This window comes from Callospermophilus lateralis, chromosome 9 (genome assembly GCF_048772815.1).
Source record: "Callospermophilus lateralis isolate mCalLat2 chromosome 9, mCalLat2.hap1, whole genome shotgun sequence".
Taxonomy (NCBI): Eukaryota; Metazoa; Chordata; class Mammalia; order Rodentia; family Sciuridae; genus Callospermophilus; species Callospermophilus lateralis.
Genome location: NC_135313.1, coordinates 32,319,026 through 32,343,237, shown reverse-complemented (window position 1 = coordinate 32,343,237; position 24,212 = coordinate 32,319,026). Strand labels below are relative to the sequence as shown.

Here is a 24,212-nt window from a genome sequence, read left to right as displayed (position 1 = left end):
ACACTGAATATAGTTTTAATGAGGTCCATTTATTTACAGAACATGTTTTCCACTTTCACTGCTAATTCTAACCAGCCTCACTCTTCTCTTACAGAAAATTTTATATAGATTCATTTGCAGTGGTTAAACCACATGTGTGATCTTGATTGACACTTGATGATTATTTATCAAAACTTGGCATTTGGGGGTGGGGGTTGTAGCTCAGTGGCAAAGCACTTGCCTCACACATGTGAGGCACTGGGTTCGATTCTCAGCACCACATAAAAATAAGTAAAATAAAATAAAGTCCGTTTACAACTAATATATATATATACTTGACATTTTGTGGGGACTGGAGTCGTAACTCAGTGGTAGAGCATTTACCTAGCAGGTGTGAGGTGTGGAACCCTGGGTTCAGTCCCCTCTACCGCCGCCAAAAAAAAAAAAAAAAAAAAAAAGGCCTGAATGTAAGTTTTCATAAATGAGAAATGTTAATCAAGTTAGTTATTAACTAGAAATTGATGTTTGCGATGTTTTCATTTCTCTTTTTATATAATCTTTCCTTATATATTACATTTGCTTTATTGCCATTCTTTTTCTATAGTAATTCACATGACTATCTTTTTTTTAATAATTTTTTTTGTAGATGAACCCAATACCTTTATTTTATTTATTTATTTACATGTGGTGCTGAGGCTCGAACCCAGGGCCTTACGCATGCAAGGCAATCGCTCTACCACTGAGCCACAACCCCAGCCCACATGACTATCTTTTAGTCAACAATCATTGTATTGGCAAATACCCCTTTTATTTACTCTGAAACTTACTCATTTTGCAAAGCTTGTGGTTGATTCTTTCAGTTGATTTGGTTTATGCATTCCTAGGGTAATTTCAATAGCAAGGGATCAGTGAGCTTTATCTTGAAAGCTGTCTTTTTAGCTGGTAAGTTATCACAAGGCAGTTGTATTATTACGCCATCCTCTGAAGGTTCTGTTGATGTTTGGAGTAGGATAATAACTAGGCACTTTAAATATTGTTACTAATGATATGAAAAATTGTCACTAATTTTTTTTGGCCATGAGTTTGACTTCCTATGTGATTTTTCATTATTCCCTCATAGTTCCCTGAAAATTATAAAACAAGGTTTTAATTTATAAACAAGAAAGAGATTTAGGTAGACATTTATTGGATGCCAGGGATAATGTGGTTCTAAAGAAAATTACTCCCCACACCCCTAGAAATTTTAATTTGGTAGGCCTAGAGTTTTGATTTGGGGTCCCCGAGTATACCTTTTTTAGGAGAATGCTTAAGTGCTGCTTTGGCTCTAACACATACTTTGAAAAACTTTAGGTGTGTGTCTATACTAATTGAGACTGTTTATATCATAGCATCTGGTTTTCTATACTGAAGAGCAGGAATTGTCCCATTCTTTGTTTCTCTCATAGATAGAAATCTGTTAGGCGTAGAACTGGAGTTAAGCCTTCAAACCCTCCCTCTCACCACAGGGAGGCAACATGAATATAGTGGAAAGAAACCTGATTTCAGATCATGGTATTACTATAACTAGCTATTGAACAACAAGCAAATAATTTCTCCATGTACTTAGCCTACCTCTTTTCTCTACCCCATTTAACAAATGAGGATAATACCTATTTCACAGAATGTACTTAAATGAATGATACACAAATGTGAAGAAAGGTAATAATGATTACATTAGGGCCACATCTCTAAAGTCCTTTTGACATTCTGTGATTGGTTGTATATTTAAATATAATATAGAACTGATATTCTTTTCCTCTTTCCTTTTCCCTCTCGTAGGTGTTTCCTTTCTCTGGAGTATTCCTTTCTTGTGTCTCCTGTGTGTTCTTTAGATCTTCCCCATTACTTCTTAGTACTTACCCTCTCTTTCTTGCTGTGGTCTAGCTAGCCCTCACAACCTCCAGGTCTCTGATAAGCTGCATGAGAAGGGAACTAAGTATGATTCTGATTCTGAAAATACACAGCTCCACCCAGTTTAGGGTCACAATAGTCAAGGGCATTTTAGACCATCAAAAGCAGCTCAAGAGTTCTTAGGACTAGAGAGCATTAGAAAAAAGTTATCGGGCTGGTCACGGTGGCACATACTTATAATCCCACCTGCTTGGGAGGCAGGAGGATTGCAAGTTTAAAGCCAGCCTTAGCAATTTATCAAGGCCCTAAGCAACTTAACAAGACCCTGTCTTAAAATAAAGTGGTTAAGCATCCCGGGTTCATTCCCTAATACTCCTTGACCCCACCAAAAAGAAGAAAGTTAACAGGTAGCACTTTGAAGTTGATTATTGACATAAATGTTCATGGTATTTATAAAGTGCCAAATTTTAAAACATTACTCCCTAGGCTAAAATAGAGTCCCTTTTTTTTTCCCCCCCGTCCATTCACCCTTATCCCAATTCTCATATTGTTATCTAGTATTTTAGCTTTTTTAAACTGCTTAGTTATTATTTTTACAGTAAATGTTTACTTATGTTTATCCATTAGTTTGTTAATTTATTTGCTTGTCAGTGCTGCTTCTTAAACCCTGATCTGATCTTTTCGATCTTCTTCTTTTGGTGGTACCTTTCTTTAAAAAGTAATATTTTTCAGAGGGTATCTTTGCTTTTTAAATCTTGTTAGTCATCTGAGAATTAATGTTTCATCCTTGCTTTTGAATAATATATAGCTAGATATAGAATTGTAGATGGATAGTTTTTTCCCCTGGTTACACAAAGTTATCCAACTATCTTTTGCCCTGTTATTTTTTTGTATTGGAATTAAACCCAGGCTATTGCACATTAACTTGTTCCTTTTTGTTGTTTATTTTTGTATATTTAAGTTGGATAACTTCTATATAACTTGTTTTCTTCCGAAGCTATTTTTAAAATAAACATATATTTTTTAAATCTAGGTGACAAAACGCGACCTCCTTCCTCAAGCCCCTCCAGTATTATCCGTCGCACTTCTTCCCTGGATACACTTGCAGCTCCATACCTAGCTGGGCACTGGCCTCGTGACAGTCATGGGCAAGCTGCACCTTGCATGAGGGACAAAGCTACACAGGTAGGTTTATTATAATTCTTATCTTGAAGTGTTTCACTCTGAAAGTCATTTCTCAAATTATTTGTTCTACCCTTTGTACAAATTCCTAAAACATTTGTGTATAATAGGATTTCCTGAGAGGCTTATCAAAAGGACACCTAGATTGGTTCCATAACTTGGCTGTTTTGAATTGTTTTGTTTTAAACATTGATGTGACTGTATCCCTGTAGTGTGCTGATTTTAGCTCTTTTGGATATATACCAAGCAATGAGATAGTTGGGTCATTTGGTGGTTCCATTCCTAGTTTAAGGATCAGTTTCTTTTATTCTATACCTAGGAGTGGAATTACTGGGTCATATAGCAATTCGTTACTATTTTTACAATAAACGTTTACCTTTTAGAGGAACTGTCAGATTGTTTTCACGTTAGATGCACCAGAAACACTTGGGATTTAGTTTCTCTACATCTTTACCAGCACTTTTTATTTTCCCTTTAAAAATATTATTATAGTCTCCTAATTGGTGTGAAGCAGTTTTGATTTGTGTTTTGTATATGATTAATGATGTTGAACACTGTTTTTTTGTTGTTGTTGTTTTTTGATACCAGGGATTGAACCCTAGGGGCGCTTAACCATGAGCCACATTCCCAGTGCCCCCTTCTTTTTTAAATATATATATATATATATATTTTATTTTGAGGCATAGCCTCACTAAGTTGCTGAGGCTAGCTTTGAACTTGGTGATCTTCCTCCCTCAGTCTCCCAAGCTACTGGGATTACACCACTCCTGGTTTGTTGAGCACCTTTGTATGTGCTTTTTAGCTCTTTGTATATCTTCTGTCGAGTTCAGATACTTTCCCAATATTAATAAAAACAAGTTATATAGAGGTTATCCAACTTAAATATACAAAAATAAGCAACAAAAAGGAACAAGTTAATGTGCAATAGCCTGAGTTTAATTCCAATACAAAAAATAACAGGACAGAAGACAGTTGGATAACTTTGTATAACCAGGGAAAAAAACTATCCACCTACAATATTATATCCATCTACAATTCTTTTTCCAACTTCCTTACCTCAGGCTTATTTATCTAATAGGTTGTTTATCTTGAGTATGTGATTGTGATTTCTTTCCTATTTATTATGGCATACACCAGTCATCTTTTGCTTTTAAAATTCTTATTTTCTCTTAGAATTTTCATGTCTCAGAGGCTTTCTTTTCACTGTTGCAGGTTGATTTCCATATTTTATAAGATTGCTTTATTTTTGAAATTTATGGATTGGCTTTTCAAATTTGTGGAAAAGATCTGTGTTCAGAAACTTTATAAGGTGGCGTATAGTTAAAACCTACTAAAATTAAATATTTGGTAAATTAGAAACTAATGCAAAGTCAAATTATTGAAGATAGTTATTTATAAATCTACAAACTTGTTTAGGGGTGGTTGTTTTATTTTGTTTTGGTACCTGGGGTTGAACTCAGAGCCACACCCCCAGCTGTATTTTGTATTTTATTTAGAGACAGGATCTCACTGGGTTGCTTAGTACCTCTCCATTTTTGAGGTTAGCTCTGAACTAGCGATCCTCCTGCCTCAGTCTCCTGAGCCGCTGGGATTATAGACATGCGCCACTATACCCAGATAGGGATTGTTTCTTTTATTGCAAGAAAAATCTGGACTTTATTGCAGGAAAAAAAAAAAAAAAAAAAAACAGTGTTTGCTAGATAAAAGTAAAAGTAACACCAAAAATTAAAATCTTGATGTTAAGGAAAAACTGAAGCGATGGAACTATTTTTGTTTTTAAATTATTATTATTTGAGTAACAGTTGCTGTTTTTAATAAAACCTCCTTCCATTGGCTGAAAGAATATAATACTAGGAGGAAAGGAAAATGTTAAATTTTTTTCCCCAGACTTAATTCCATTGACCTCAGAATAAGTTCTGTTGTTACCGCTCAGTAGCTTTCTTGGGTAAGCCTAGAATTCTAAGAGGCCTGTTTCCAGACCTTGTTTTGTTTGTTTTTGTTTTTAAAGTAGGATCCAATCCAAAATTTATACATCGTATTTTATTTTTCTTTGATCTTCTTTAATCTAAGAGCAGCACATTCTAATACTTTTTTCTTAATAATATTGGGGTTTTAAAAATGAATTATCGTACACATTTGTAAATGAACTTTTTCCTTTTGCAATTAGCAAGTAGTTTGTGGGATAATTTTTGGCACATGAATATCCTGTTCCCTACTAACTTTTTACCTGTCAGTTTTAGTATTCTTTGATGATCCTTCAGTTATTTATTTTTTTTTAGATTGCAAAAATGGTAGAATTAAAAAAAAAAAGGAAAAGGTGATTTTCTTTTCTTTTCTTTTCTTTTTTTAATTTTTAGTTGTGGATAGACACAATACCTTTATTTTTATGTGGTGCTGAGGATCAAACCTAGGGCCTCATACATGCTAGGCAAGGACTCTGCTACTGAGCCATAACCCCAGCCCAGATGATTTTCTTTACACATATAAAGTACAATATTTTATACGGTCTTCTTCAACCTTGTTTTTTAATTAATGTATTAAGGGTTATTCTATCTATAGTGATTCTCCCTTTTCTTTAAGGTTTTTTCCCTCCTTTTTATATAAAGAAGCATAAGCCAACTTCTTTCCCCCAAGCTCTATTTGAGAAACTTAGCAAATAAGACCCATGTTAAATATGAAACTATTAAACCCTAGATGCAAGTATATGCAAACAGTTGTTTAAGCACACAATTCTTGAATTTGGAACTATATCCACAAAGTAGTTCTTCATGATCATTTTTAGCACAAAGTTAATATAGTGATATATGTGAAAATTATGTACATGTATGAATATGAGTCAATGAAACTCACTTTTCTGTGTAGTTATTATGCACCAATTAAAATGAGAGTTTTTTTTTTATTTTATAAAAAATTATAAAAATTAATATGGAAATTTTAAGTGTAAAATTAATATGGACATTTATATGTGGAGAATAGTTTCCTATTCTTGCTTTGCCCTCTTTGCTTCATCTCTCACTCAGATGCAAGCCCATAGACTACATTCAAGAATCAGGCTTTGTTTCTTCCCACTTAATGTTTATAATTCCTGTTATCACTTACATTTGATTAGAACTCACAAAAATATTTTTATAAAGTGAAAATTACTGTTTCTATCCTGTTTTTAAGTGAAATTATGACTCAGCCATTTTTTATCATATTTCCATGACCATAAGAGATTAAAAAAGAAAAAAAAAGTTTGAATACTTGACATAATAGAATGAAAATTGCAGCTAACACTTATTGAATATTTTGTCCTTGGCATTGGGCTTAAAAATTAAACCTTTTTCATATATTAACTTCTTTAATTCACCTATTACTTTAGTAGATAGATTGTTATTCCTGTTTATAAAATGGAGAAATTAAAAGTCATCCTATATGATAAGTAATTTGTCTAAGATTACAGAGACATATAACTGAGGTGGATGGGACTTAAACGTGTTTAACATCAATATATGAACCATGCATACTGTGCTGTATTTTATCAAGAATGATTTAAAATTAAACAATTTCTAGTATTAAGATCATTCATTACCTTGATTTTGGTTTTAGTTTGATACTTTCAATTAAATCCACGGGCACTTAACCACTAAGCCACATCCCTAGCCCTTTGTATTTTTTACTCTATGACAGGTTCTCACTAAGTTGCCAAGGCTGGCATTGAACTTGAGATTCTCTTGTGTCACCAGGTTTATAGCTATACAGCACCCCACCCTACATGAATTGGTGTTTGTGACGGGTGTTTTAACAACTGACTACAGAGCCAGTGGACCCTCACATGAAAAATCATAAAGCACAATAAGAGTTACTACCCCTGGGATGACTTATCAATTGATAATCCTGAACTGAAAGTGGAGTTTAGGATGGAACAGGGCATTCAGTAGTAGTGGGCAGTTGACTGAATTGCAGTCCTTTCTTCTGATTTTTTTTTTTTAATATTTTTATTTTTTATTTGAAGTTGGATGCAATGCCTTTTTTTTTTTTTTAGAGAGAGAGAGAGAGAATTTTTTTAATATTTATTTTTTAGTTTTCGGTAGACACAACATCTTTATTTTATTTTTTTTTATGTGGTGCTGAGGATCGAACCCAGCGCCCCCCTGCATGCCAGGTGAGCGCGCTACCGCTTGAGCACATCCCCAGCCCAATACCTTTTTAAAATTTATTTATTTTATGTGGTGCTGAGGGTGAACCCAGGGCATCGCACATGCTAGACGAGCGCTCTACCGCTGAATCACAACCCCAGCCCTCTGATTGGGTTTTTAAGGTTTGTTGTCAGAATGGAGTCCTCTTAGTTACAAAGGGATCCAAGCTTGGGCTTGGAACATAATCCAGGAATATAATTTATATTTAGGAATTTATGTTAAGGAAAATAATTTCTTGATTTTGGAAAATTTATTCTTTATGTCTTTGTTTGAAACTAGACCATTTTATAATTAGTAATTGGTAGGTTGAGGTAAAGGATACCTAAAACTGTGAGTAAAATTTTTTTAGTACTACTTGTTGATTTGAATGGGTTATATATGTTTATGTAGTACGAAATTAAAGTGGTCCAGAGGGGTCTATAGTGAAGAATCTTCCTTTCATAGGGCAGCCTCTGATAATCAGTTTCTTTGGTTACCATGTATTTTCTTCCAGAGATAACATATTCTTCTAGCTGTCCCATATAAAGGCAATTGCTATACAGACCATACTGAGCCTTAAGGCTTTTCTTAACTGTATCTGGAGATTGTTTAACATTTTTACATTGTGAATTTTCTTACTTATTTTTTATAGCTACAAATCTATTGTAAAGATACGCTACAATTTATTTAGTGAAGTCTAAATAAATTCAATGTATTTATATTATTTCAGTCTTTCAAGAACACTGCTGTAAGGAATCATATGAATATGTCATTTTGCACATTAAAATGAATATTTCATGGGGCTGGGGCTGTAGCTCAAATAAATAGATAAAGATATTGTGTCCATCTACAACTGAAAAAATATTTTTTTAAAAATGTATATTTCATATGTTTGCAGGATAAATTACCAAGTTGTCAAGCAGTATGTGTATTTATAACCTTAATAACAGTTGCCAAAATCTCCATTCATGAAGGCTGCACTAACCTTGAAGGTGCACTCCCACCAGCAATATAGGAGAGTTTGTTATCAAATTGCCCAGTTTTGCTAAAGTTTTAACTTGCATATCTCTTATTATTCATGATGTTGAGTATTTTTTCTTTTAATTTTTTTTTTTTTAAACCATGGCCCCTGCAATTTATTTTTATTTATTTGGAGATGGGGTCTTGTTCTGTTGCCAGGCTAGTCTTGAACTTGTGGCCTCAAATGATCTTCCCACCTTAGCTACCCAAACACCTGGTAATACAAGCATATGCCAGTGTGTCTAGCAAAGCATATTTTCGTGTGCCAAGAATTCATGATTTATCATTTTACATTTCTGATACATTATTTTCAAATTCCAGATTTAGTATAACCTAAAGAACATTTTTCTTTAAAACATTTTTTTAGTAGGTGGACACAATACCTTTATTTAATTTTTATGTAGTGCTGGGAATCGAACTCAGTGCCTCACACATGCTGGGTGAGCGCTTTTTCTCTGAGCCACAACCCCAGCCCCCTAAAGAACATTTTTGAAGCTATTCTCTGTACATTTCTAAAGCAAGAGTAGACAGTATAAAGATTAAGATTGTGAGCTCTGGAGCCAGGTTTATTTCTTGGCTCTCCCACTTCAATCTGTGAGATAGGCAACTTATCTAACCCCCCCATTGTCAGTTTTCTTATCTGCAAAACTTCTAGAAATCTGTACATGTATTAAATCAGATAAGGCATAAGAAAACATAGTGCCTAGCACTTAAGAAGAGCGGAAGATTAGCAGTTATTAGCATGTATCTATACTTTGTTCAATAAATCTGTAATAATAATAGTATATGAATAAGTTATTGGAAACAGTAATAAAAATGAAATATGCTAAATATAATTGGTGCTGGGAGAATTGTGGGTACTTTGTGGTATTTTAAATGCTTTCTAATATCTTATTTATTTTTTTTTTTTTGGTAAGAAGAATGTATTTTGTAGTAGAAAAAAATGTGACATGCATTGTTATTAAGTGATTTTTGTTAAAATGCTCTCCACACCTCTTTTTTTCCATTATAGACAGAGAGTGCATGGGCTGAAGAGTACTCTGAAAAGAAGAAAGGATCTCACAAACGCTCAGCATCCTGGGGCAGTACGGATCAACTTAAGGAGGTCAGGAAGGTGTTCCAAGAAACTGGAAATTTTATCTTTCATTTGGCTAGTTCTTTGAAGTTGTAGGCAGCAACAATTTGTCATTTTTCTTTTCTTTTCTTTCTTTTCTTTTTTTTAAAGAGAGTGAGAGAGAGAGAGAGAGGGAGAGAGAATTTTTTAATATTTATTTTTTAGTTATCGGCGGGCACAACATCTTTGTTTGTATGTGGTGCTGAGAATCGAACCCGGGCCACACGCATGCCAGGCGAGCGCGCTACGGCTTCAGCCACATCCCCAGCCCCTAATTTGTCATTTTTCATGGATTTTTTTTTTTAATTGAGAGAGAACAACAGAAAAAGTAATTGTATTGATTGGATATTGATTGTTGATGGTTGTTTTTTGGTACTGGGGATTGAACCCAGGGGCACTTAACCACTGAGCCACATCCCCAGCCCTTTTTTTGTATTTTATTTAGAGACAAGCTCTCACTGAGTTGCTTAAGATCTCGATAAGTTGCTGAGGCAGGTTTTGAACTCTTGATCCTCCTGCCTCAGTTTCCTGAGCTGCTGGGATTGTGGGCATGTACCACCGTGCCTGGCTTGGATAAAGATTTGAATAGGGAAGAATACACATTACTTACCTGATTATGAGAGAACTTTTTTTTTTTTTTTTTTTGGTAGGAGAGTCCATAAGTGTCAATACAGTGTAAACATCAGATTTATAAATTATAATGATAAGCAAATTCATGTTTGTTATTTTTCTGTAATGTTTCTGAAATTTAATAATTCAGTTTAACCCAGTTGATTAAGGTTCTATGCTGTGATTACTGTTTTCTTTGCCTATAATTAATAACATTTGCATTTTACACATAATGTGTAAATGAAAGAAAAATTCAGTCAGAGGATAATCATTGAAATTGCATTGATTATTTAAAGATTATATCTATGAATACATTTCATGGCTTGACTAGATCTTTAAATGCTACTTAATTTTTGGAGCCATTAAAAGTTAGGTATTTAGTAAAGAATTCTGAATCCAAGTTGACTTATGGTAAGAGCAATGAGAGAATAATTGCTGTTATTTTTGAGTTTTTTTTTTTTTTTTTTTAAATTTCAATATTTATTTTTCAGTTTTCAGCGGACACAACATCTTTGTTTGTATGTGGTTCTCAGGATCGAACCCGGGCGGCACGCATGCCAGGCGAGCACGCTACCGCTTGAGCCACATCCCCAGCCCCTATTTTTGAATTCTTAAAGCTGTAATTTATTTGGTGCTGAAAATTTATTTGCTTAGTACTCAGGAAGCTTGAAGACTGAGAACAATGTGTGAATATAGTTCTTTTTCTTTTTTTAATATCTATTTTTCAGTTGTAGTTGGACACAGTACCTTTATTTATTTATTTATTTTAAACCTTTATTTTATTTGTTTATTTTTATGTGGTGCTGAGGATCGAACCTAGCTCCTCACATGTGCTAGGCAAGCGCACTACCGCTGAGCCACAATCCCAGCCCTATTTATTTATTTTTATGTGGTGCTGAGGATCAAACTCAGGGCCCTGCACATGTTAAGTGAGCGCTCTATCGCTGAGCCACAACCCCAGCCCATGTTCTGTTTCTTTTTAAAAGAAATGAATTGTGTGTATGTATAAAAATTGTACAAGAAATTGGATATTGCAATCTGGTTTTTAATGTTCAAATTACTTACTAAGGATAGTTTTACTGGTTCTTATTAAGCAAGGATATATTTTTACTTAGTGTGGAATCACTCTGGTATACTTGTTTTTCTCTTTTTCAGATTGCAAAATTACGCCAGCAGTTGCAGAGAAGTAAACACAGCAGTCGGCATCATCGAGATAAAGAAAGACAGTCTCCATTCCATGGCAACCATGCAGCTATTAACCAGAGTCAGGTAGGAGCACAGAAACCACAGAATCCAGAAAAGAAATTTGTTCTGGTTATTTGTTACTTTGAAGGTGATTATTTAAAGCAAAAATATCCAAAACATGTTTAAAACAATAATTTAAATACTGACTTGACAATCTTTATAAAAGAAAACAATATTAAGTTTACAAAAATGATTTTTTCTTGTAGTGTAAGATCTGACTTCTAAAGGCTGATTATATATTTTGATTTGCCATAGTTTGGTCTTTACTGATTCACTATGTTGGAGGCAGAATAATGCAGAGACATTACCACTGGTTATGGAACAAAAACCCTAGATGATGAGTAGCTTATCCTTTCTAAATTTCAGTTTCCTCATCTGAAGATTGGGAATAATAATACCTGTATCATGAAGTCTTTTGGAAAGGAAAATCCTTTGACCACTTTAATTCCTTACATACAGCCCCATGAACTACTTTTGATGGCTTGGTCAGGGAACACTTCTTTTTGACTGAATTGAAATTGGCTGGAGTCTTTTGGCAGGACATGAGCAAGTTCATTTCAGGTCCCATGATTGAATCTTTTAAAGTGAAGGGTTGGGAATGAAGGAGACTAGATTCAATTTTCTTTCTCAATAGTAAGGTAGTAGACCCTGGAAACTAGACAGCTTTTAGTTCTGCAACTTTCATATCATTTTTTTTTTTTTTTTTTAGAGAGAGAGAATTTTAACATTTATTTTTTAGTTTTCGGCGGACACAACATCTTTGTTTGTATGTGGTGCTGAGGATCGAACCCGGGCCGCAAGCATGCTGTCGCTAGAGCCACATCCCCAGCCCTTTCATATCATTTTTTAGGACTGGAATTGGCAAACTATGGCTTGCAAACCAAGTGGTCAACCACCTGTTTTTTGTAAATAAGGTTTTATTGAAACAAAGCCATGTTCATTATTTGTATATTGTCTATGACTCCTTTCTTGGTACAATATCATTGAGTAGTTTTAACAGACTAGCTGGCTCACAAAACCTAAAATATTTATTGCTTGGTACTTTATAGGAAAAGTTTGCCAACCACTTTTATGGGATGAGTTTCTAAGGATTGCTAAGTATATGTGGATTGTTCGCAGTAGAAAGTATGAGTAACGGTATATATATATATTTTAATATTTTTTGTCTTAAAATATTAATATAGTGGTCAATTTTTATTTTTTGCAAATTTATAGGCTGATTGGTAACTTTATTCCATATATAAGATATTTTAAGGGGCTGGGGGTGTGGCTCAGTAGTAGACCAATTGCCTAGCATGTGTGAGGCACTGGGTTCAATTCTCAGCACCACTTAAAAATAAAGGTATTGTATTCATCTACAACTAAAAAATTTTTTTAAAAAGATATTTTAAGCTGGGACTGGGGACACAAAATCCCAGCTACTTGGGAGGCAAAGACAGAAGAGTCATAAGTTTGAGATCAGCCTGGGCAACTTGGTGAAAAAAATCTCTCAAAATAAAAAGGGATGAGGATATAGCTCAGTGGTAGAGCACCCTTGGGTTCAATCCCTAGTACTGGGGAGATAAACACACATAATTAGACATTAACACATTTAAAAACCTACACAAACTGGGTTTATTTCTGAAGAAGCAGAAATGTAAACTTTTCAAAATATGTGAAAAATTTATATTGACTAATTATTATCAAAATTGGAATATTAATTAAAAACCACACCTCTTCACCCTCAAGAGACTGAAGACTTAGATGGTTTCACAGATCCATCCTTCCCCTCCCTCTAATTCATCCAAAAATAACTTGGTATGTATTTCAGAAAGGTAAAGCAACCCAGTCTATATTTTTACTCCAAGTAAAGATTAAGATGAAATTTCATTGAATTAAGGGGTGTTAATAGGAGTTAATAAGTTTTTAAGTGAATTAAGTTTCACTATAGTTAATAATTTCTTAAAACTGTCCAAAACTTTTTTCCTTGAAACTTGAATTTTTTTATTAATAAGTGATATTAAAGCATACAAGAAATACATGTTAATTCAAAAACATGCCTTTGCAGAAAATGTAAAGCCTAGAAAATACAGCAACTTGAAAAATAAATTTATCTACCTTGAATTTTGCACACTTGACACATCAAGCATCTTGACCTCTTACCACAAATAGGACACATATGCATTTCAATAGTTATGACACCTGGTATTCATGTTTAATTAAACCTCTCAAAACTATAAACATGAAAAAATTTTCAATTGAGTTATAGATATGGCTTTGTTTTAGTAGCTTTTCTTTCTAGTGCAAAAGCGTAGATTAATGTGTACTTTCAAGACCATTCATCCATTCACCCTGCATTTATTAAATATTTATCTATGACTGGTACTGTAGTACTCATTAGGGAATATAGAGATAAAGAAATACTGTCACGTCCTCATCAAGTCTCATTGGAGAGAGATAAGGAAATAGTTAATTAGAAGATTGTGTGTTAATAGGGTTTAGAGTGGACTGAGAATGGCTTCTCAGAGAAAGTGTTGTCTAGCTGATTCCTGAAAGATAAGTAGGAATTAGCCAATGTTCTAAAACTAGAAGTAGTCTTGGTCCTGGTTAGGGGTAGTAGTAAAAGATGAAGTTGGAGAAGTAAATAGCCAAACCTAAAAGGCTTCATGTCCTGGTTGTTAACACATTGGGACTTCATCTTTGGGACACCAGCAGACCATTTTTTGAAATATAGAAGTTGGACACATGATCAAATATGCATTTTATAATGGTCATTATAGGTTCAGAGTAAAGAATGAATTTGCAGAAGGATAAGTTTAGAGGTGAGGAAACCATTTAAGAATAGGACTTAGTAATCCAAGTAAGAAATGTTGGTGACCTCAAGTAAGGTAGAAATTTTGAAACTAGTGAAAACAGATAAACTTAAGTGATATTTAGAAGGTGATAAAAAATAGTTGAACTCTGTTGAACTGCCTACTGAATGGCAAGCACTCTTTTCAGTGCTTGTATGTAGTGTAGGTGTTTAAGTCTCATCTTTTGGATTGTATCTCCAGTTTACAGATTAGAATATCAATGCCAAGAGAGATCGGGTATCTTGTCCAAGATCACATGAGCTGGAATTGGGATTCTGAGCTACACATTCAGACCTCAGAATTTTGAGAATAGGAGAACAGTTCTAGCCTTTACGTACAATTTTAAATATCTGCCTCAATACCAGTTACAAAAGTAACTCAAAATAGATCAAAGACCTAAATGTAAGAGCTAAAACTAAAAGCTCTTAGAAGAAAACAAGCAAAAATGTTTGTGATGTTGGATTAAGCAATGGTTTCTTAGGTATGACACCAAAAGCACAAGTAAGTAAAGAAAAAGTAGATAAATTGGTTGTCTTAGTCAGCATTTTCATCACTGTGGTCAAAAACACCCAAAAAGAATGACTAAGAGAATGGAAAGTTTATTTGGGAATGAAAGTTTCCGAGGTGTCAGTCCATAGATGGCCAACTATACTGCTCTGGACCCAGGGTGAAATGGCAGCAACATCATGGGGGAAGGACCCAGCAGAGAAGAACTGTCAGCTCATGGCAGGGTCAGGAAGCAGAGAGAAGGGGAAGGGGGAACAGGTAGTGAGATAGGGAGGAAGGGGCCAGAGGGAAGATGCACCCTTACAGGTCATGTCCCCAATGGCCTTCCTCCTCCAGCCATGCCACATCTGCTTAGTTACCACCCAGTTAGTCCATTCAAACTAGAATGGACTGGTCAAGTCACAGTTATCATGTTCTAATCATTTCACCTTAAATATTCCTGCATTAGCAGGAGGTTTTAGGGAACACCTCACATCCAAACCATAATATTGACCTTCATTGAAAACTTTTTTGTGCCTCAAAGAACATCAGAAAGAAAATGAAAAGACAGGGGGAAATATTTACAAATCATTTATCTAATAAAGAAGTGTTATCTAGAATATATAAAGAACTATTGCAACTCAATAATAAAAAGACAAACAATCTAATTTAAAAATGGAGAAAGTATCCAAACAGAGAGTTCACCAAGGAAGATACACAGTCAATAAGCATGTGAAAAAGGTGATCAATATAATTTGGCAACAGGGAAATGCAGTTCAGAATTCCAGTGAGATATCACTTTTTGGGGAAGGAGTGGGGGTGGGGGAGGCCACACTCAACCACTGAGCCACATCCCTAGCCCTGTTTTGTTTTGTTTGGGGATTTGTTTTAGAGACAGGATCTCACTGAGGTGCTTAGCATCTCGATTTTGCTGAGGCTGGCTTTGAACTTGCAATCCTGCTGTCTCAGCCTCTTGAGCTGCTGGGATGAGGTACCACTTGATACCCACTAGGATGGCTGTAATTTAAAAGACAGATAATGCCAGGCACGCTGACTTACACCTGAAATCCTGGCTAGTTAGGAGGCCGAGACAGGAGGATCACAAAGGCAAGACCCTGCCTCAAAAATAAAGTTTAAAAAAAAGGGCCAAAGATATAGCTCAGTGGTAGAGTGCTTGCCTAACATGCATGAGGCCCTGAATTCAATCCACAGTTCCCAGAAAAAGATAGGTATTAACATATTAAAGAGGATATAGAGAAAGTGGAATCCTCATATTTTAACTGGTAAAAATGTAAAATGAGGGGCTGGGGTTGTGGTTCAGTGGTAAAGCACTTACCTAACGTGTGAGGCACTGGGTTCGATTCTCAGCACCGCCTATAAATAAATAAATGAAATAAAGGTCCATCAACAACCAAAAAATTATATATTAAAAAAATGTAAAATGATGCATTTGCTTTGGAAGAAATTGTAGCAGTTCCTCAAAAGACTAAACATAGAATTTTCATATGACCCAGCATTTCCTCTTGAAGGTGTGCAGTCAAAAGAATTGAAAACATGTTCATCCACATAAAAATTTATACAGTGCAAAGAAATGTTTTTGAATAATAAACATTATTTTATGTAGCATAGTTCATAATAGCTCACATTTAGAAACAAATGTTCATCAGCTGAAAATTAGTAAATAAAATATGATGTATTCAAATAGTGAAAAATGAAATATTATTTAGTCATAGAAAAATGGAGTGTCAATATATGCTACAACATGAATTAACCTTGCAAACATGCTTAGTGAAAGAAGCCAGACACAAAAGAAATCTTATGGAAATTCCAGATTAAGAGAATAGGCAAACATGCAGTAACAAAGGGTTCATTGGTGATTGCTTTGGACTGGAAAATTTGGGGGACAAATGGGAATGACTGCTAATGGGTAAGGGGTTTCTTTTGATGTGATTTGGAGATTGACTATAGTAATAGTTGCACAACTCTATTCATAAACATTTTTTTTAAAAAATAGTCAAGCACTTTATTTTTTGTTTTTGGGGGGTGGGAAATTTTGGTGGTGGGTTTGTTTTGAAGTGTCATGGATGGAACCCAGAGCCTTGTGAGTGCTAGACATATTTTCTACCGTTGAGCTATATTCCCAGCCCTCATTGTACACTTTAAATAGGTAAATTGCATGGGATTGTAAATTGTTTTTATTTTATAGATAAAACTATTATTAAAAAATCTACCAACAAAAGAATACAGATAAATAATAAATATGCAAAATATAATTGCATAGAAATGTTTAAATTGTATTCTTAAAAGGAATATCAAAGGTAAACTGAAAGGTCATTTAACAGTGTAAAGATTGTATACATTGCTCCAAGATCAAACCATTGAGCTTAAAATCTAGGTCCTACTGCTTGCTAGAGGTATGCAGTTCCTCAGATTTGCTGCATAATAATATTATCTGTTCATTGTGTTGTCCTGATGACTAAATGAGATAAAAATGTAAACTTGGCAGTTCTCAGCACATACTTCTTGCTCAGTATGTTAGGCCATTTTAGGCAACACCTTAATGTAAAAGAAGTGAACAGATCAGTTGGTTTCCCTGCCAGTTTCTTATTAAACTTTTTTTATGCCTTTATTTTATTTACTAGTATTTATGTGGTGCTGAGGATTGAACCTAGTGCCTCACACATGCAAGGCAAATGCTCTACCAATTGAGCCCCAGCTCCTTATTAAACTTTTTAAAGCTCTTAAAAAAAAGTATTCAGATGCTTATTTAAAAACTATAAAAAGGGCCTGGGGCTGGGGCTTAGCGGTAGCACACTGCCTGGCATGTGTGAGGCACTGGGTTTGATTCTCAGCACTGCATATAGATAAACAAAATAAAGATCCTTTGACAACTGAAAAATATCTTTAAAAAAATGAAAATTGCTGCTGTGCACTAGAATCTTTGTATGCTAGCCCAAGATATGTGATTGAATTTTAAGATTTGACCAGTTGGAAACCAATAGATAGTTCTGCTATGACTTCATTATAGAATATAGCTGTAACTTAAGAACTTGAAGGTGTGGACCAGATGAGAGATAATGATCCAGGAAGATAGAAATAAATAGTGACAGGAAAGGAAGAATCAAGAGCCCCTGGAGCCCCTGGACTAGAAGCCCCTAGGATAGGAATGCCTTTTTTCAGATTTATTTTTTTAAATTAATCATTCTAAACATCAATTTTCATCTCTCTTTGGATTTAGTAGGGATTCCAGTTCATTTATCTCTCATGAATTTCTGTTGAATTACTTAACAGATCTTTTTCCTGCTTGTTTATGAAGGCTTTTTTTTTTTTTTTTGCACTAGGGATTGAACCCAAGGGTGTTTTACCACTGAGCTACATCCTCAGCCCTTTTTCTTTTTTATTTTGACTCACAGTCTCTCTAAGTTTCTGAGACTGGCCTTGATCTTGTGATCCTCCTGCCTAAGCCTCTGGCATTTCTGGGATTATAGACCTGCATCACCATGCCTAGCTCAAGGCAGATTTTTATCCTTCAAATTTTACCTGTTTCTCTCCCCTACCCAGCTGGTGCTTCAATAGATATTCTTCCTGTCTTTCCTGACTCAAGTGTGTGTTGTACTATAGTTATTATTCCCATACTTGGAAACAATGCAACAGACATTTAAGTTACAATGTAGATTGACCTTAGCAGAGTTAGTGTTGACCAATTCTTAATTTTTATACAGAATATAAAGTATATAGAAATGTGGAGAGTGTAAATGGTTGTCTTCCTAATTAGAAACTTTGTAATTGACTGGAATCTACTGACGCCTTCCCCCGCCCCCCCACCCATACAAGGGATTGAAACAAGGACACTTAACCACTGAGCCACATCCCCAGCCCTTTTTAAAAAATATTTTGTTTAGAGAGAGGGTCTTGCTAAGTTGCTTAGGGCTCACTAAATAGCTGAAGCTGTCTTTGAATTTGTGATCCTCCTGCCTCAGACTCGTAAGCTACTGAGATTATAAGTAAGTGCCACTGCGCCTGGCTGATGGTTTTGTTTTAAGGAGAAAATCATAAACTAGGAAAATGAGGTACTTGTTCTTGAGGCTTTCAAAGTACAGATCTGTTGAGAGATTTTTTACCTTAGCACAGTGAACAACTTTTATAATTTCTGGAGCTGTTCAAAGATGAGCCCTTAGTTAATCTGATAACCCACGAATATTTGAATATAAATTTATATTTAATTTTTTAAAATTTAGGAAGCTTTTTAAAATTTTTATTGATGCATCATAGTTGTACATAATGGTGGGATTTGTTATTACATATTTGTATATGTACACAATAAAACTGATGTATATTTAGAAACACAAATTTTAGTCAAGAGTTGTGGTACATGCTTGTAATCCCAATGATTTGAGAGGCTGAGATAGGAGGATTGCAAGTTTAAGGCCAGTGTCAATTACTTTGAAAGTCCCTAAGCAATTTAGCAAAATAGTGTTTCAAAATAAAAATGGGACTGGGGCACACATCTATAATTCCAGCGGCTCGGGAGGCTGAAGCAGGAGGATCACGAGTTCAAAGCCAGCCTCAGCAATGGCAAGGCACTGAACAACTCAGTGAAAGCTTGTCTCTAAATAAAATACAAAAAAAGGGCTGGGGATGTGGCTCAGTGGTAGAGTGCCTCTGGGTTCAATCCCTGGTACAAAAAAAAAAAAAAAAAAAAAAAAAAAATGCAGGGGCTAGGGATGTAGCTCCTCTGGTTCAATTCCCAGTACAAAAAAAATATAAAATTTTGCTACTAAATCCCTTAAGGGGCCCTTAAAATGAAAAGTAAAATTTTAAGTATAATCATTTTTGTATTTTTAGATAGTTTAGAATGTAGTTTATCTAAGAATTGGAATTAAAGGAATATTACCTTCTATTTCTTGAAATAGCAATAATATGTTTAATGTAGAAAATCTTTTCCAGACCTCTAACTGGATTAGTTTTAATTTAATTATATAACTATTGCTAATTAATAAGTTATAGTTAAACCTTTGTTTTACTTAACCTAAAATGGTGTGTTGGCTTTACAGAAACTGCTTGCTCATGCCTTCCTTCCTGCCTTCCACACTCCCTCTTTTTCCTTCCTTTCTTTCCTTTGCTTTAAACAAATTAAATGATTGACAAGTAGTTGTTGATACATATATTTTAGAAAAACTTTAGAATGTGTGGAGTGTGATTTCTTTTGCTACCTTGAATTGCAGTAGAAAATATCAGCAAACTAACCAGATGTGTGAAATACTGGTTACTACACTGGCAGGTTCCTGTGTATGTGTATTCTCAGTGTGATAATCAGAAAGTCCTTAAGCTTTCTGCACTAAATAGGCTTATTAATACATCTCTTCTTTGTCTGTTTCTGTGATTTAACAGTTATAAAATAAATACATACCTATACCGCCTGATGCAAGATCTTATTTTTGTCTTGATAATAAGAAGAGGAATTTGGGGCTGGGAATGTGGCTCAAGCGGTAGCGCGCTCGCCTGGCATGCTTGTGGCCCGGGTTCAATCCTCAGCACCACATACAAACAAAGATGTTGTGTCTGCCGAAAACTAAAAAATAAATATTAAAACTCTCTCTCTCTCTCTCTCTCAAAAAAAAAAAAAAAAAGAAGAGGAATTTAAGTTTAGAACGGAGTACCATCAATCACTAATAACTCCTGAGCTCTTTTTCAGTCTGCTTCCTGCTCTTCTGGCACAGGAAGAGCCCAGGCACAGATGAGATGACGGCATGACAGAATCATTGTAAGATACTTTCCACTCCTAACTAGTGAGGTATAGGTTTCTTTTTCCCTACCACTTCGTTATTTCTTTTCCATTTTCTAATACTACTAATTTGAGAAAGGTTTACTCCCTTCCTTGACCCACCAAGAACCAAAATAGAGTGTTAGCATCACTGTCCCAGTGCCTTATCCCTGAAGAAAGTACATATATTCAATTGGGAATGCTTAGAGCCTTTGTTAGACTATACGTCAGAATTTTATTTCCATTGGAAAGGAAACAAGATGATGAGAAAAGATGAAAAAGTTTTCCTACCATGTGTCAATGACTGTCCTTAGGGATATGAAAGACTGATGGGGAATAAACAATCTCAGTGACTCTTGTATATAATTCACTGAAGTTAAAAATAGGAGAGTAAGGACCTGGCAGTAAGGAAGCAGGAGGAGAGTAGAGAGTGCCGATAATTAGGAGAAGAGTAGTGTAGAAGGGTAGCATTTGCTACTTGCCTTTCTCTTTTTGTCTCATCTTGTTATATCACCAGTTCTGTCATGGGATAAACAAGTACTGATAGGGCTTATGGGAAGTGAGGAAGTTATTGGCTATGAGCCTTAAAATGGAAAGAGTGAAAAAACAGGAACTCTAAAAGATAGGTAGCTAAGACTGGTTGACATTCACTTGTGCTCATCTGTAAGGACTATATCTGACAGTTGAAATGTACCTAAGTCATTTGTAAGCTGCTTTTTGAAAAAAAAAAATTTGCCACTTTTTATTATGTCCTTCAGCAAATAACTATAGGCAGATTCCTAAAGATACAATATTAAGGCAGACAAGTTATGATAGTATAATCCTGTCAACTTTTTCCTTTATTTTTTCAATTAAGGTAAAATTGACAATTTTTGGTTGGTACAGTTCTGAGAAATTTTTTTGAATAAAGTACTGGGGATTGAACTCAAGGATATTTTACCACTGAGCTATAGCCTCAGTCCTCTTTATTTTTTTAAGTTTTGAAACAAGAGTCTCACTAAATTATTGAGGCTGACCCTAAACTTGGCGATCCTCTTGGCTCAGCCTCCCAAGTTCCTGGGATTACAGACATGTACCACAGTGCCCTGCTCGGTTCTGTGAATTTTAATGTGTGTGGACTATACTACCACCACCAATCAATCAAGCAAAAACATTCCCTCAAGTTGCCCCTCTGTAGTCACACTTCTTTCATCCCTAACCTCTACTGATCTGCCCATCACTCTAGTCTAGCCATTTTGAAAATGTCACATAAATGGAATCATGCATAATGTAATCTTTTAAGACCATCTTTTTATACCCAGCAGTAGTGAACTTGGTTTATCTGAGTTGTTTCTGTTACCTAGTAGTATTCCATCACGTGGATGTACCATAGATTGCCAAAGTTGAAACCTTGTGTTGAAGAACATCTCTTTGTGATTCTAATTTGTGTTACCCTAGTGAATATTTTTTTTCATTTTCCCCCCATCTGTATATTCTGTTTGGTGAAGTGTCTGTTCAAATCTTTCGCCCATTTTTAAATTCATGTACCTGTTTTCTTATCACTAAGTTTATATAGTCTGGATAAAAGTCTTTTGCTGGGTGAATTGCATATATTTTCTCCCAGTCTCACTTGTCTATCCATTTTCTTAGTATCTTTTATGAGTTAAATTGTGGGGTGTGGTGTGTGTGTGTGTGTGTGTGTGTGTGTGCGCGCGTGCATGTGTGTATGCATGCAAACTACTTTGGGTGTTGCTCAGTATATCACTGTTTTTGCTCATGGGAATTACTTTTGGTGTCATGTCTTAAGATAATTTTTTTTTAAGGATAACTTTCAGACTTGAATCAGAACAAACTACTTATCACAGTACTGATTTTCCTTTTTTCTTGCTTATAACTTGTCGGTGGAAATGAGATCATCTTTAAAAGAAATGGGAAATTTGTCAAGAAAAAAAATAAATATTTACACTACCTTGGAAAATGTTTTTATTAATTATCTAAGGTTAGTAAAGATTCATTAGATAATTTATGATTATCACAGGATAGGAAAGTACCCTTAAGAGAATTTGGCAAATTTAAGAAGGTAAAAGTGAAAAATAACAGATAGTTTCATAGAATATAGCTGACTGTTTTCAGTATTTGTGGTTATCTATAGTTTGATAGAACCTTAAGTTCAGCCCCAATTCTATGACTCCGTGTTACCTTCTCAGAGCCTAATTTTTAAAAAATGTTTAGATGTGGATGGTAGTAGAAGCATTTTACAGAGCTTTTATAAAAGCAAATAATGTGTATAAAATGCTTGGAACAGTGCCTGGCACATATTAAGTGTTTAATAAATGTTACTTGTTTTAAAATGTAAATATCATTCTTTATAAAACCATTTTCCTTGTTAACATTAAAGTTAGCATTTAGGTAATATTGTTGAGTTTTTTAAAACAATGTTGTTGGGGTTTTTTGTGGGTAGGCTACCGGGGATTGAACTCAGGGGCACTTAACCACTGAGCCTCATCTCCAGGTAACCCCATTTCTTTTTTTTTTTTTTAAATTTTGAGACTGAGGCTGTCCTTGAACTTGTGATCCTCTTGCCTCAGTCTTCCAAACCACTGGGATTTCAGGTGTGCCCCACCCACCAATAGTTGATAATGAATTTTAAATTAAGTATTTAATTTTGATTATGATCAATACTCTAGAATAAATATTACTTCTGTTATGTTACTTTCTTTTATTTATATGTACATTTAAATACACATATGTGTATGTATGTAGTTTTAAATTCTAGAATGTAGTGAGCCCTTTGTATCACTATTGTATACAGCTCATTTTATAGCTCACAGAGCAAAAATCAATATGTACCTTTAGTGGTTGATACCATTCATATCAGGAAAGAAGTATAAAAGATCAACTATACTAAATCTAAAATAATTGGTTTTGGTACCTGTTATAAATAGACACAATAACTTTATTTTCTTTATTTTTATGTGGTGCTGAGAGTTGAACCCAGTGCCTCACATGTGCTAGGCAAGCACCCTATCACTGAGCTACAACTCAGCCTCTGTTCTCTACTGTTAATTGATTTATAGGTATGGAACATTTTGTTACCTTGCCAGTGGCTTTTTATAGCTTGTTCATGTTGGGAAAATTTCACATGGATGTCATATTGCTTAAAGGCTAGACATTTTAATAGCCTTGTAGATTATTTGATTATACCTGCTTTAAAATTTTCCTAGATTAAAAAATTATATGATTATCTAGATTTATGCTAAATAATTTTCTGGAAAATTTAACACCCATTTATGTTAAAAGTTCTCAAAGGAGCTGGGAGGCTGTTGCTTAGTGTGGAGCATTTGCCTAGCATGCATGAAGCCCTGGGTTCAATCCTCAGTGCCATCAGTAAAAAGAAGAATTCTCAAGAACATAAAAATTAAGGAATACTTTCTTGATATATACACAAACAATATTTAATGGGTAACATTAGAAACATACCTACTAAAATTAGGAATGAGGTAAGGATTCTGTCTTCACTTTTGTTCATATTGTATTAGTGACATGGTGTTAGCTAATGTAGTGTGAGTCACCATTTGTGATACAGAGTAGGCAACTGACTGATAATTGTTTAAAAATTTCACCATTACTTATGCCTAACAATGTATAAATTAAAGGAATTTTTAATCTATGAAGCTTAGCAAAAGTTAAGAAAAAATAAGCCTAGTGTTTATAGTTTGGTAAAAAATGCATTTTCATACAATGCAGATAGAAGTGTAAGGAATAAAAATATTTTTCTGTTCTGCTTACGTTATGGATCAAAGTCCTGAAAATCTCTCTTGTTTTTTATACCAAATGTTCCTCTACCAACATATAGCTTGTTTCCAGTATTTGTGGGGATAATCTTTTTCTGTATGAAATATGTATATGGTCTGTTGTACATGTTTTGATTTTTGATTAAATAAACATTAGGAAAT

At 34.6% G+C, this 24,212-nt stretch overlaps 1 protein-coding gene across 1 annotated transcript in view; it reads left to right on the top strand.

Moving 5' to 3' along the window:
- Positions 1-24,212, top strand: part of Fam117b (family with sequence similarity 117 member B) — a 91,122-nt gene that overhangs the window by 52,451 nt on the left and 14,459 nt on the right. Inside the window, exons 2-4 of the mRNA XM_076865566.2 lie at positions 2,903-3,054; positions 9,241-9,333; positions 11,107-11,220. Coding sequence (XP_076721681.2) covers positions 2,903-3,054; positions 9,241-9,333; positions 11,107-11,220 — 359 coding nt within the window. The remainder of the gene's footprint in view (positions 1-2,902; positions 3,055-9,240; positions 9,334-11,106; positions 11,221-24,212) is intronic.